The sequence below is a fragment of the Hemibagrus wyckioides genome, linkage group LG01 (assembly GCF_019097595.1).
Source record: "Hemibagrus wyckioides isolate EC202008001 linkage group LG01, SWU_Hwy_1.0, whole genome shotgun sequence".
Taxonomy (NCBI): domain Eukaryota; kingdom Metazoa; phylum Chordata; class Actinopteri; order Siluriformes; family Bagridae; genus Hemibagrus; species Hemibagrus wyckioides.
In genome coordinates this window covers 29,202,730-29,217,710 of record NC_080710.1, presented here as the reverse complement: position 1 = coordinate 29,217,710, position 14,981 = coordinate 29,202,730, and the positions used below count along the sequence as shown (strand labels likewise).

The 14,981-nt window shown below is 40.6% G+C and overlaps 1 protein-coding gene across 3 annotated transcripts in view; it reads right to left on the bottom strand.

The window, feature by feature from the left end:
* Window positions 1–14,981, bottom strand: part of nck1b (NCK adaptor protein 1b) — a 66,728-nt gene that overhangs the window by 13,983 nt on the left and 37,764 nt on the right. For 2 of the 3 annotated variants that reach the window (XM_058388272.1, XM_058388281.1), the window contains exons 2-3: window positions 9,850–9,901; window positions 6,131–6,374 (exon numbers count right to left, since the gene is read on the bottom strand). In XM_058388272.1, coding sequence (XP_058244255.1) covers window positions 6,131–6,356 — 226 coding nt within the window. In that variant the 5' untranslated portion in view covers window positions 6,357–6,374; window positions 9,850–9,901. Of the gene's footprint in view, window positions 1–1,365; window positions 1,518–6,130; window positions 6,375–9,849; window positions 9,902–14,981 lie in introns of those variants that run through there. The other variant, XM_058388290.1, reaches the window with a different exon arrangement.

The following is a 14,981-nucleotide window of genomic DNA, read 5'->3' as shown; positions in this document are numbered from 1 at the left end:
AACCCCCTGCTTGCTTGTGCAACTTTGTTGTGTCTATATGATCTCAGTCCTGATCGCTAATCTCGTACAGATCCCTGGAAAACATTTCTTTTTAAATGAAAAACTTATCAGAAAAAGAAACACTGGATTAAACCTAACAGCTTTCTGATAAATCTCCTCTAGCCATGACTTCCAAAGCCGCCACTTCACACTTGTGTGAATTGTGTAGAAGGAGAGAGAGAGAGAGAGAGAGAGAGAGAGAGAAAGAGACAGACAGAGAGACAGAGAAAAGAGAGAGAGTGTGAGAGAGAAAAAGAGCCAGAGAGAGACAGAGAGCGAGACACACAGAGAGAGAGTGAGAAAGATAAAGAGACAGAGAAAGAGAGTGAGAAAGAAAGAGTGAGCTTTGAAACAGAAAAGTTATCAGAAAAGAAACAGTGGAATCTGATAAATCTCCTCCAGTCTTGACTTCCCCGAGTCGCCGCTTCACACTTGTGTGAATTGTGTAGAAGTAATGACATTCCTCTGAGACCCCCCACACACACACACACAGATACGTGCCCAGGCCTCGTCAATCAGCCGCGACAGTAAAGATGACACAATGACTGTAGTGTTCGCTTAGCTGCAATCGCACAACTGCACACTCACTCGCTTATGACAGGAAACCCCTCCAGAGAGAGAGAGAGAGAGAGAGAGAGAGAGAGAGAGAGCGTGAGCGAGAGAGAGAGAGAGAGAGAGAGAGAGAGAAAGAGAGAGAGAGAGAGAAAGAGAGAGAGAGAGAGAGGGAGGGAGGCAAAGCGACAACGTTTCAGGACGGAAAAATATTATTAAGTGTGGTTGAAATGAAACTTTGTGCTGTTCGATAGCAAGGATAAAGTTCTGATTAGCCTGAGAGGAAGTGTACAGATTTCAGCAGGTGAAGAAAATAAAGGCTGGGAGTTCCTTCACACACACACCACTGATTGCAGTGTGAGAGGCGCAATTACAGGCTACCATGGGAGCTTCGCTAAAAGCCCTGCCCACCCCGCGTTAGCAGCCGTGCTAACAGCCAGGGTGAGAAGAGAGGGGGAAAAAAAACACTGCAGAAAGACTTTTCACCACAAAGGGACACATGAAACTCTTTTCTAACATATCGAAATTCTATTCAGATATTTTCCACACACACACACACACACACACACACACAAAAACCTGTTGTGTTAAGAAAATACAACAGAGCGAGAGAAAGGAAAAAAAGTTCCCACCCCAGTGAGTGGAAAAAGAGCCACTAATCCTTCAGCTAGGAACAACACCAGGACTGTCCGTAAAGAAATTCCTGACTAAATCTGGCATTCCAGAGCCACGTGAAGACCAAAAGGAAGAGAGGAGAAGAAGTGGAAAACTCACGGAAGAAGTGTTTAAAGAGGTTAGCCATATCCATTTCGGGCTCTCCCGGCGACTCTTCCTTCTGCAGCTGTGCAGTTATTCCATGTGAAACGCCCACAGGAGGAACGGCTGCATAGCCAGCAGGAGCCCCGCCCATGTGACCTCTCTCAGCCAATCGGACGAGGCCGAGAGCTGCGCTTAGCTCAGTGTCACACACACACACCCACACACTCACACACACACTCAAGTTCCTCAAGTAATGACCCTGGGAGTCTTGGAGCTAAGTCAACAAATGATTCATCAGAATGACTCACTGAATCAAATCCTGTGATTCACTAAGTCACAAACCAACAACCCTTTATACCCCTCTCTCACTTACACCACTCACTCACTCTCTCTCTCTCTCTCTCTCTCTCTCTCACACACACACACACATTTCTTAAGTAACGACCCTGGCGGTCCTGCAGTCAGATGAACAACTGATTCATCTGAATGACTCACTGATTCAAAACCTGTGAGTCTTTACTTTATGACAGTAAAAACACCGTCACTAGCAAAGCCACAATCCCCCACTACCTCTCACTACACACACACACACACACACCTCACCATTTACACAAGGCAAACTTTATTTCCTTTTAGCTTTTCAGTGTAGAACCTCACTGCCAAAACATTAATGTCCGCATTTAATGTCAGTTGATTTTAAATAAATAATCGAAAAGTAAAAATGCATTGCGATAAGTATCCTCGTATACAAAAACAAACAAACAAACAAACAGATCCGGATATTTGATTATTTTTATTGGGCTTTCTAGCCTCAGCGTGGTTTAATTCCTGCATCTATTTCTCAACACGTAAAGGGCTCGTGTGATGCGTTTATATTAATGCAGTCGTAATAATATGTTACTGTTTCTATAGCAACAGCTCACACACAGGAAATATATACGTCAGATGCTTCACACTATCTAATAATAACACTAACAATAAACACATACATATATTAAAAAAAACCCTGTTTAACCAAAAAAAAAAGTATAATCATGTATGTGGTGAGGATTTTATATTATTTATGAAACATTTATGCGCTTTGTAACATTACAGAGCTCTTTCCGGTTTCTCTCTAAAATGATTTTTCTCTCATTCACGTTAGAAAATGAGGCTGTAGCACAAGTGATAAACCGAACTAAACTCGTCTCTCAGACGTCCCGTAACGTTAAATCTATCTATACACCGATCAGGCATAACATTATGACCAAATATTGTGTTGGTCCCACTTTTGCTGCCAAAACAGCCCTGACCAGTCCTGCATTGTGTATACTGACCACTTTCTATCAGAATCAGCATGAACTTCTTCAGCTATTTGAGCAACAGTAGCTCGTCTGTTGGATCGGATCACACGGGCCAGCCTTCACTCCCCACGTGCATCAATGAGCCTTGACCGCCCATGACCCTGTCACTGGTTCACCACTGTTCCTTCCTTGGACCACTTTTGATAGATACTGACCACTGCAGACCAGGAACACCCCACAAGAGCTGCAGTTTTGGAGATGCTCTGATCCAGTGGTCTAGCCATCACAATTTGTCCCTTCGTCAAACTCACTCAAATCCTTACACTTGTCCATTTTTCCTGCTTCTAACATCGACTTTGAGGACAAAATGTTCACTTGCTGCCTAATATATCCCACCCACTAACAGGTGCCATGATGAGGAGATCATCAGTCTTATTCTCTTCACCAGTCATAATGATATGCCTGATCGGTGTAATTAATATATTAATTGATGGTGTTTGCTGTGGTATAAGTGGAACAACACACTCCAGCTCATGCTGTTATGCAACACTAATGCAATTCTCTTCCACCCTGGGCTGTGTAATCAGTATAACAGCTTGGCTCATTGTGTTATTCTTTATTTATTAAATATATAACAGATTAGTTTATTATTCTAAATTTTAAAAAAATCTTGATATTTGTGTAATTTCACCTGTGTGTCTTCTACACCTTCAGACCAACTCTGGAAGGCTATGTGTAATGTTTTTTATGTTTATGTGGTTCGGGGAAAAAAGCAGAACCAGAGCAATTACTCAAAAGCAGAACAGTAAAGTGGTTGTCTCAGTTCTGTTGGAAACTCTGATATTATGCAATGAGCAGTTTCTGGCAATGCTGCATTGACAAAATTCATGAAAACTAAACACAACAGAACAAATATAGCTACATGAGGTGAAGTGTTGAGGCGGAGGTTTCAGCCTGAGTATCTAAATACATGCAGGTTTATTTGGGATGGTGGTGTTTTTATAAAGGTGCTCTTTCCTATATGGTGTGTATGACCGTCTGAGCAAACACACACACACACACTCAAACACACACAACTAAAACACTCAAGTTCCACCTTGTTATAATTCGACTCCGGACCTCCCGCAGAGCTGAGACGGGCTGACAGAACGGCTATAAATGTGAACAACAAGTCAAGTCTGTAAATCTGAATTAAAAACTTGAACAGAAACGTTATCGATACTATTATTATTAATAATACTATAACTATACTATTATTTAAGTTAGATCATCATCTAACTTAAAGTGGAAAAATGTTTAAGCAGCACTGAGAAAGCAAGATAAGATAGAACTTCATTAAGCCTGAAGGAAATTCTTTAAAATATTAATTAATATAAAGCTTTAATAATTAGAAATGACAAAATGTCCTAAATTACTACTAATATTCATTAATATTAATATTAATGTGTAAATTAACTGAAAGCACCATAATAGTTATTTTTTATGATTATATTTTATTTTTCTAATTATTTACATAGTGGTAGAAGCAATTTATCAAGTAATTATGACTGGTAAAGATGTCCACAAACCGAATGTAAAGATAATTTCTCACTATATTTAAAAAATAAAATAAAAATAATAAGACTTTTAATTTGTACATATACTATTGTTATTCATGACATTTAAATATTACATATACTGTGTATTTTTCTAATTATTTTTATCATATTATGATATAAAATTATTATTTGAGTAGAAATTAGCTACTAAATAAAATAGTAAATTTTTACACACATACACACACGCATATATATATATATATATATATATATATATAATTTATTATAATATATTATATATATAATATATATAAATATATAAATAAAATCAATAATTATAATAAAACAATTCAAATGAAATGCATAGCGCACATGCGGATATATAAAAGATGTACGTTTTTCTCAATGCCGTAAATATAAATCCAAAGACCTGATGGAGAAAACTGTCTGAGCTCCAGCTATAAAACACGACTGAGGCCCGATGGCTATTTTACTGATCCCAGGGGCATCATTAATGCATTATACAGCTAAGTGGATTGAAATTTGTCCAATTATAAAAACCTCTTCTACAAATCTTCATCCTGCTCGCATACAGAAGAACTTCTTCAGAGATAAAATGTTCAGTCGAAGCCCTAGTGGCCTGAGCTGTAGTAGAGAAGCATCAGACCAAATCATGAGTCTCTGAAACATGATGCAATTGAATGTCCAGGCTTCAGGAGTGGGGAAAAAATAACTAAACAAATAAACTAACACAGAAATAAAACACAAAACTTCTAAATAAATAAATAAATAAATAAATAAATAAATAAAAACAAAATGTAAACCTCTAACATTTCTTGTTTTGTTTTTTTGTTTCTTTTTTCCTCATGAAGCTTATTTGTTGTTTGTTTCTTTTTCTCCTGATGCGCACCGTCTTGCTTTTTTTTTTTGCTTCAGGAGAAAATGAAACAAGCAAAAACAAACAAACAGCTTCAGAAGAGAATGCAAACAAAAATAAATAAATAAAAAATTAGAGGAATACAAAACAAATACAATCAAAACAGGTGAACACAAAACAACAGAAGAAAAATAAACAAGCAAACCTTTAAAAAAATGTTAAAAATAAAGGAAACAAAATCTAAGTTAACAAAAATAAACAAATGCTGAAAACAGAACAAAATAAACAAAATAAATAAACAAATCGGAGCAAAAAAAAAACCAACCAAACAAAAAAAAAGACGACACTGGGTGTCCTAGTTAGGTCTGCTGGTATGATGAATGAAAAAAATACCAAAGAATCAGGAAAGAGAAAATAAACACGCCAGTAAACAAGCGCACTCTTGATGGACGCTCTTAATTAGGCATGCTTGTCTGATCCCAGTAATAATAATAATAATCAAAAATAATTTGAATATTGTAAAAGAATGGTTAATAATAGTTTACATATTTATTTCACTCCTATCTCTCAGCTTTTAGAGGCGTTTAATTCCACCGAGCAGCCCCCGTTTCTGATTAAGTGCTCGCTTTCAGCCACCAAATCTCTCAGAAGATTTTTAAAGGCAAATAAAGTCATTATGCCCACCATATGTCACTAGTTTACTATATTTAAACGCAGCAGATGTGTTTCTTACCAGGATAATGAACGTAAGGCTCCAGTTCCACACCACTCTACACCTGCAGCTCTTCTACACAGTTATATCTTTACAAGTTGTGATCAAGTGTGACTTTTCTCTGCAGCTATAGCAGAAGACCTCTTCCTGTGCATGCGTGCGTTTTTTTCTTCCTTCGCCTAGTACACATGTGGTGGTGAAAACAAAAGCACTGAAGTACTACATGAGAAGCGAGGTCTAAGAGGGGGAGCTGACCTACATGCGACAGCGCAAAGCGTAGGAACGAGCCGAGTGAGCCCTCACTGAAGTGTCGTGTCCGGGCTCGTCTCTCTCGGCTCTGTGTGTCATTATGCGCCACGGCTTGCTTTACCTAGAGTGTCTTTGAGGTTCTTGACGATCGAGCCTTTCCGGGCGCTGTTTTTCCGCTCCACGTAGTTGGACGGGACGAAACCGGTTTTGTTGGTAGCGTTGCGGACGCGCCACCACGACTTTGAGTCATCCAGCAGCCAGAGGCGCTCGTTCTTCTTGATGTCCAGCTCCTGGTCCTGCTGGGCCATGTAATCGAACTTGGCAATAACGATCACCTCTTCCGTCATCTTGGACTGTCTTCAGCACTGAGAACGGAGAGAGGACACGAAGGAAAGCAGATGGATCAGCGATCGTTTGTAAAACATTAGAACTTTTGTTAGTGATCACAACAGGACACACAGACAGAGCAAACATGTCTGTAAAAATAGAATAAAAATAAACAACAATTAGAATAGAATAAGACTGGAATAATCTGAACTGTGATGGTAAAATGTACAGTACGATGGGTGGACCAATGTGGACAGAATATAGATATAAGTTGAAATATTGACAGTTAAAGTATTGATATTATCTGGGGCCAAGTTTCCCAGAACACTGTACGATTAAACATGCTTTAATTATTCTGATTTCATTTAACTTGCCTTAAACACCCTACTAATTACCCACACTTTTATTTGGGGGCCGTGGTTGCTCAAGTGGTTAAATCTCTGTGTCATTGCCCGGAATATCAGGGTTAAAGTCCCAGCACTGCCAAGCTGCCACTGCAAAGCCCCCAACCCACCCTGCTCTAGGGGCACTGTATCATGGCTGACCCTGCACTCCGACCCCAACCCACAAGGACGGGATATGCAAAGAAAGAATTTCACTGTGCAGTAACGTATGTGACAAATAAAGACAACTTAATTAAAAAACTTATTTCTCTTTTGTTAATTGTAAGAAAATAACAAGCTATGAGCCCAGTGCGAGTGCTACAGTGTATGGGTGTAATATTTAGCAGCTCCACCATTGTTATTTACCAAAACACAGAGCCCACACTCTCCCCACTCTCAGACCTAACACTTTAGGATTCGATTCGATTCACAGGTCATTGTTCCTCTAAACAGAGCTCTCACAAAGTGAAAGTAAACCGCCATCAAAGCAGATGTCTTTCACACCATATACTGTTTCCCTTTCAGTGAATTATTGCAAAAGATCAGAGAGAGAAAATCTGATCTGGCACAAAAGTGTCCGCAGAAACCAATTTGTCAGGAAGTACGCAAGCAGGACTGACTAAAAGACGAGAGAGAAGTTTGTTTCTTTTTCTCCAGCGTACATTGAGGGGGGAGAGAAGAAAGTCCTGCAATTCAGAACCAGTTTTATGGTCCTTGTGAATGTCTGGAAATTTTAAGTGACAAATCATTACATCTTGTATTAAACCAATATTCATGAGGAAGTTGAGAGGAAAAAATAAGTACACCTTTCCTATGTCTGCATTCACTTAGTGTTTACATAAACAAGATTAATTCATCATCATGAAGTGTGACCACTACTGTAAAATGACCTATGGAAATTTGGTGTTCTGGAGCAGGCTACGAACAATTTGAAATCCAGCATTTTATAGTGAGAAGGACTGTTTACAAATAAAGAGCCTTCAAGACAGCTGCTGATCTCCACAGCAAATTCAGTCCAAGTTTAGACCATCTAATGCTCCTCAGACCCCAAGAGCTGCGTCATGTGACCCGGCTTTCAAGGATAGGCGGCTAGGAAAAAGTCCCTGGCAAGACAAGGTTTGGAAAATTTGATCTGGACAAACTATAATAATGCTCCAGAATATACACTATAATGCCAGAAGTTTTGGGACTTCTGGCTTTACATGCACATGAATGTAATATGGAGTTGTCCTGCCCCTTACAGCTATAACAGCTTCAACTCTTCTGGGAAGGCTTTCCACAAGGTTTAGGAGTGTGTTTATGGGAATTTTTGACCGTTCCTCTAGAAGCACATTTGGGGACTGATGCTGGACGAGAAGGTCTGGCTCTCAGTCTCCGCTCTAATTCATCCCAAAGGTGTTCTATCAGGTTGAGGTCAGGACTCTGTGCAGGCCAGTCAAGTTCCTCCACACCAAACTCACTCATCCATGTCTTTATGGACCTTGCTTTGTGCACTGGTGTGCAGTCATGTTGGAACAGGAAGGGGTCATCGCCAAACTATTGGGAGCATGAAACTGTCCAAAATGTCTTGGTATGAAGCTGAAGCATTAAGAGTTCCTGTCAATGGACCTAGGATGCCGAGCCCAACCCCTGAAAAACAACAATTCAATGATTTGGAGGGGTGTCCCAAAACTTTTGGCAATATAGTGTATTTTGGATTGATGAGACCAAGCTGGAGAAGTTCATCCATCCATCATGTACAGCACCATGTTCAGGGGGAAAATCAAACAATGTATCACCACATAGACCTCCAACCAGCTGTAGAGGCATGGTGAAGGAGCAGTGTGGATTTGGACTTGTTTTGCCATATGATCTGGAAAACCTGTAGTCATGGAAACCACAACCACTTTATATCATATATTCTTGAAATATATTTCGAAGCCACATGTCCAGCAGCTTAAGCAGGGTCATGAAACAGAACAAAGATCCCGAGCACCTAACAAATCAACATCTGATGAAAGCCCCATTGAGACGCTGCAGCAGGATGTGTAGAGACAGCGAATGCGCTCAAACATCAATGAACTGAAGCAGTGCAGTACAGAAGAGTGGGATAAAACGTCTCTAAAACAGCGTGAGAGGCTGATAAACTCTACACGTCTACATTTATTTTTCCCCCCATATGGTATATAAAAGAATAAGATGATTACAAAGACGACAACGATGAAATGAGGACAATGGACAGAGAAGATAAAGAAGAAGAAGAACGTGCCAAAGAAGATCACGAAGACGGAGACGAGGACAGAAACAAAGATGAAGGAGGAGATGAAGACGATGCAGAGGACGAGAAAAATAAAGAGGATGAAAGCGACAACAAATATGAAGGATGTAAAGAAGACAATGAAGATGATGAAGGTGAAGATGGTGACGAATGCAATGACAAAAAAAATACATAAACAACAAAGACTAGTAGAAAAGTAAAGTTAGTCGATGAAGACTAAAGATAGCAATGAGTAAGACAACAAGGATGATGGAGATGATGGAGAAGTAAAGTGTCTTTTCTTCCAGGTTATTTGGTCTGCTTGCACTGGACAAGCAGTGCACAAACATGTAGTGTTCAGATGTCCCCCGTGTCTCCGTGGCAACAGTTCATACATTATAATAGCTCTGGCTCTTCCGTAACCTTCAGCAGAACCACACGATGGCTTGGTAAAAAAAAAAAAGAAAGAAGAAGAAGTAAGAACGCAAAGGAAATGAAAGTGAAAAGGAAATTTGAGGGAGAATCAACAAAGCCCCAAAACAGAAGCAGCCCCTCACAGGTAACTCTGTGGGTGGATGGTTAAGGGGTGGGGTGGGAGGTTGTTTTCTTGTTTTCTGGAGGTTTGTGGGTCGTCGTCTTAAATGTCAAAGCAGCCCTCAGAAACCTCACACAGCTGTAACATCTGTCCAACATGACATTATTCTTACAGCTCCGGAGAGATGTGACCCGGGACTTGAAAACCGGACCCGATGCCCTGCGGTGCCACTCCCATGATGGATGGAAGACGGCGAGGTCTCCCGAACGTGACTAAACGTGAGTCACATGATCTACGGAGTGAAATCGGACTCCATAAAGATTAGCTAAAATAAAGGTAAAGAAGAAATGTGCTCTCACCCGTTCTGCATCAAAGCTGTCCACTCCAAAAATGAAACGTCTTAACGGACACCTAAAAAACAACAAGAACAAATTTACATAAATAAAGGATGATTTTTAGGTAGTATCCATTACTTTTATTTATCTATTATTTGATACGTTTCCATCTGCTGGTTTTGTTTTCTTCATGTTCTGAGTATCATCCAGCACTGTTCACCCTCCTGACCAATCAGGACACAGATTAAAGGAGAGGCAGGTATGAAAAACACGGAGGAAGTGAGTAAAAGCTGAACTGAAAATAACTCAGAGGCAGTGTTCCAAACTTGCAGTGTAACTAAACAACACTGTATATTTTGGGGATATTTACCAGTAGAATCAATAGAAAGACAGAGAGAGAGAGAGAGAGAGAGAGAGAGAGAGAGAGAGAGAGAGAGAGAGCAAGCAAGAGAGAGAAAAGAAAGAAAGAAAGAAGCAGAGGAGAGAGAGAGAGAGAGAGAGAGAGAGAGAGAGAAGGAAAAAAGAAAAGAGTAAGAAAAAAGAAAAAAAGAAAAGAGAATGTGAGTGAGAGAAAAAAGAAAAAATAAAAAGAAAGAGAGAAAGAAAGAAGAAAAAAAAACAGAGAGAGAAGAAAAAAAGAAAGAAAGAAAAAAGAAAGAAATGAGAGAGAGAGAGAGAGAGACAGAGAGAATGAAGAGAGAGAGAGAGAGAGACAGAGAGAATGAAGAGAGAGAGAGAGAGAGAGAGAGAGAGAGAAAAAGAGAGAGAGATACTAGTCCTTGTATAGGAGCTGTTGCTATAGAAACAGTAACAGACAGGGAGCTGGTGTTATAGCTCTGAGATGTGTTGTTATACCGAAATAACACACAGGTTCTGACCAATCAGATTCGAGAATTCAAGCACACTATGAAGTATTTCTCACACATTCAGTCCTTCTTTGCTGTGTCTTTGAAGTGTCTATATTCCTAAACAGTTATCTCCTAATGTTCCAGTGATGGCCGTGTCAGCACACATTTCCAGCACTGATGCCTGGAAGCTATATCCCTCTTCTGACATGTTTGTTTATCTCTCCAAGGCCAAACCGAAGATGACACGCATCCATCTTTTTCCAGAGCGCCATCATCATCATCATCATCATCATCATCATCAAAGGCACAGCGGCGGTATAAAGCGCTGTTGCGTAACGGACTTGAATGAACTCATCAGGCTCCACATCACGCTCTTCTGGGTCACAGTGTTAATGTGGAGTGAGTCATACAGACATGTGAGATGAGGCTATAAATTAGCCTGTCGCACACCAGATGTGGCCGACATGTGGCCGGATAATGAAGTCTGGCCCTCCTCCGGCTCACGGCGGAGATACATGGGTGTAAGATCTAGCAGGGAACCTCGTCACAGAACCAAATACACGATACCTCCAGATACATAAGTCACACTGTGATACTTTACTGGAGCTTTTCTCGTTTTTTCTGCAAGACAGAAGCCAGTCTTGGTTCCTGAATCACAGGCCCTGCTGTTTATTTATATTTTATATATATTTATATAAATTTATTTATTTACAACTTCCTGTTAAAGATCTAGGGCAAGTGACACTATAATGCTGTGCATGTTTGAGGAACTACTGTTTTTCTCATGCACAGCAATTCAATTTAGTTAGCACGTGTTACGAGTTTTGAGCGGCAAGACAGAGGAAGTAAATAAAGCGGTAAATCGAAGCACACCATGCCACATGACAGAGAGAGAGAGAGAGAAGTCAAAATCAAGTCAAAGAAGCTTTATTGTCACTTCAACCATATACAGCAGATGCAGTACACAGTGAAGTGAAACAACGTTCCTCCTAGACCAGAGGTGCTACACAGAACACAGACAAAGTACAGTGACGCAGACAAACAGAGATATGACAGAGATAAAAAAAAAATAAATTAAACTATACTTAAGGTGCAATCTTTAAGAACTAGACATACAACTGAAGTGCACAGGAAGACAAGACAAAACAAGACAAGACAGTGCAGACAAAAAACATATAGGCCGACAATGTGCAAAGAACAGTGTATACAGTGCTGATAGGCAGATATTAAAGCGACATGTAAACAGGATTACTATAAATATATAAATGTAAAGTGGCATGTGCATGCAAACAGGACAATTTAGTGTGTGTGTGTGTGTGTGTGACTGACTATGTCCAGCACAGTTCATTTCTTTTTTTGTGCGTGTGTGATGTGTGTGTCCATGTCCAGCACAGATCAGTTATCCTCTGAGAGAGAGAGAGAGAGAGAGAGAGAGAGAGAGAGAAAAGAAAGAAAGAGGATGAGAGAGAGAGAGAAAAGATATATATTATATATTATATTATATATACATATACACACACGCTCTCTCTGTGTATGTATGTGTGTGTATATATATATATATATATATATAAACCTGACAGTGGTGAGTTATTCTCCACATATCGCACGATCTGAACCCTAAACACGTTTTGTCAAAACAGCTGGTATTGTCCACTTTCTGGGCATCACAAGTTCACGTTTTACTGCAAAAGGTGACAAGAGCCCATGATGTTTGTGAGCAAAAACCGATAAGTCTATTTTAGCCAATCAGCGCGCAGTATTCAGGTCAGCTGACCAGGCTGCTGGTCACTTCGGAAAGACATGCTTGCTTTCATTGAACCGGACTAAGTGATGGAGTATGGATAATTTTGAAGGAAAGAAAAGCTGAAAGTTTTTCATGGAACATTGCTAAAGCAGCAGGTTACAGTGGTGAGGGAAAAGCTCCCTGTATTGTGTTTAATCACAACAACAGAGTTTGTCAGGCGTCTACATGGTCAGCTGAGGAGATTACAAAGATTGCTATCATTATTTTTTTACTGCTCTTTAATGTTAAATATTGCGCTTAAATGCAATTACAAAAGCAATTACTTGGTTTTGTTTAAAGATGAAATGTGGAGTAATCTGCTTTTGCCAAAAAACAGACTTTTAATATTGTTTTTTGCAAATAAACTCTTCATATAGAGAGCCACAAATCAGGCATAACATTATGACCACCTGTCTAATATTGTGTTGGTCCCCCTTTTGCTGCCACATCTGCCCTGACCCATCATGCACTGTGTATTCTGACCCTTTTCTATCAGAACCAGCATTAACTTCTTCAGCAGTTTGAGCAACAGTAGCTCGTCTGTTGGATCGGATCACACGGGGCAGCCTTCACTCCCCACGTCCATCAATGAGCCTTGGCCGCTCAAGACCCTGTCGCCGGTTCACCACTGTTCCTTCCTTGGACCACTTTTGATAGATACTGACCACTGCAGACCAGGAACACCCCACAAGAGCTGTAGTTTGGCCCTTCGTCAAACTCGCTCAAATCCTTACACTTGTCCATTTTTCCTGCTTCTAACACATCAACTTTGAGGACAAAATGTTTACTTGCTGCCTAATATATCCCACCCACTAACAGGTGCCATGATGAGAAGATCAGGAGATATATATATCACTTGAATCATCTTGCCTTTGAAGATTCTATGCTTCAGAATTCTTTAGTTCCTCAAAAAGTTCCTCAATTCAGCTAAAACACAAGCCTCCTTATTCAGCAGAATGTATTCTGCACAAATCCTCAACATAAGTGCCCTGCTTCTTCATCAGACATCTGAACTACTGCACCATTTCCTTTTACTCAGAGCAACCGGGGACTACAACTGATCCTAGGTCTCTGAGGAACTGGTCAGGATCCTGAGAGCAGATCTAAGATCAGATCCTGGACATGTCTACTATTCATTAGGACAGAGAGGAACGGGGACAAATTAGCAAATTAGCAGTCTGATGCAGATGGGACTGATGGACGGGTCTGACTTCCTTTCTTATTTATAAAGATTATCGCCGCTGCTCCAAGATGAGTCCAGTGTCGCTCGCCATCAACCCTCTGTCTTCCTGACCGCGTGCAGACATCGGGGATCGTCTTAGACTTCTGTGTTCTGGTTTAATAGCCGTAACGTGGCTGCCATCACAGTGTTCCTCTGTGGAGTATGTTTGCTTTGGGTTCAGTGCTGATGAGGGCAATTCCTCATCTGACATTTCCCATTTCTCTCTTTTCACAGTCTGTCTCTCTCTCTCTGTTCAGTCTCTATCTCGGTACAATCTCTCCTCTCTGGTCAGAGTCTCATGCTCAGTTCAGACTTTCTCTCTTGATCTCAATTCAGTCTCTCTCTCAGTTCAACATCTCACTTACTGTCAGTCTCTGTTGTCTCAGTCCTCTTTCTCTCTCTCTCAATCACTCACTGTTTCTCATTTGCTCTTGCTCTGTCTCTCATTTACTCTCTCTCCCACTGTCAGTCTCTCTCTCTCTCATACACTGAGTCTACACTAATTAAATTAATGAACACTGGGAGGCAACTTTAACAACATTGCTGCTCAGTAACAAAGAGCTGATTAACTCCAGAGAGAGAGAAGCAACATGAACACTCCCTGAGGCCTGCAGGACGTCAGACACACACTCCCTCCTACACACACCTCGCCGCTGTAGGACATGTTCCTAAGCAGAAGCCTATGAGAATCCTTCACATGGCCAAACTGATATAACATGCTTTCCTGAACTAAAATATATGTTTGTATAGGTGTCCTTCAAAAATATTGGAATGGCACTGAGGACTGTAGATCTGACAGGTTTGTCCAACCCTAAGACAAACCCTCTGACCTACCCAGTCCAACCCTCTGACCTACCCAGTCCAACCCCCCGTTCTACCCCCTCCAACCCCCTGACCTACCACTCCAACCCTCTGTTCTACCCAGTCCAACCCTCTGACCTATCCAGTCCAACCCTCTGACCTACCCAGTCCAACCCTCTGACCTACCCAGTCCAACCCTCTGACCTACCCAGTCCAACTCTGTTTATTCTGAAAAGTTCAGACTAAACACCTTAAATCCACACCTTCACAAGAGAAACTGATGACAAAACACAGGTGTCTGGATGTGAATGTGCGTTTAGTACATCCACTATTAAAATGAATTCATCACGTCACTTCATAATCAACTTTCTATTCACCAGAAACCATGACACTCTGACACTGGAGACTCCTTCCGTAAATCAACCATTACTACAGAAACTATGATAGCATCCTGACGAGATGTAGAGCTGGAGCTTCTATCAGAGCTCAATCAACAACCAGT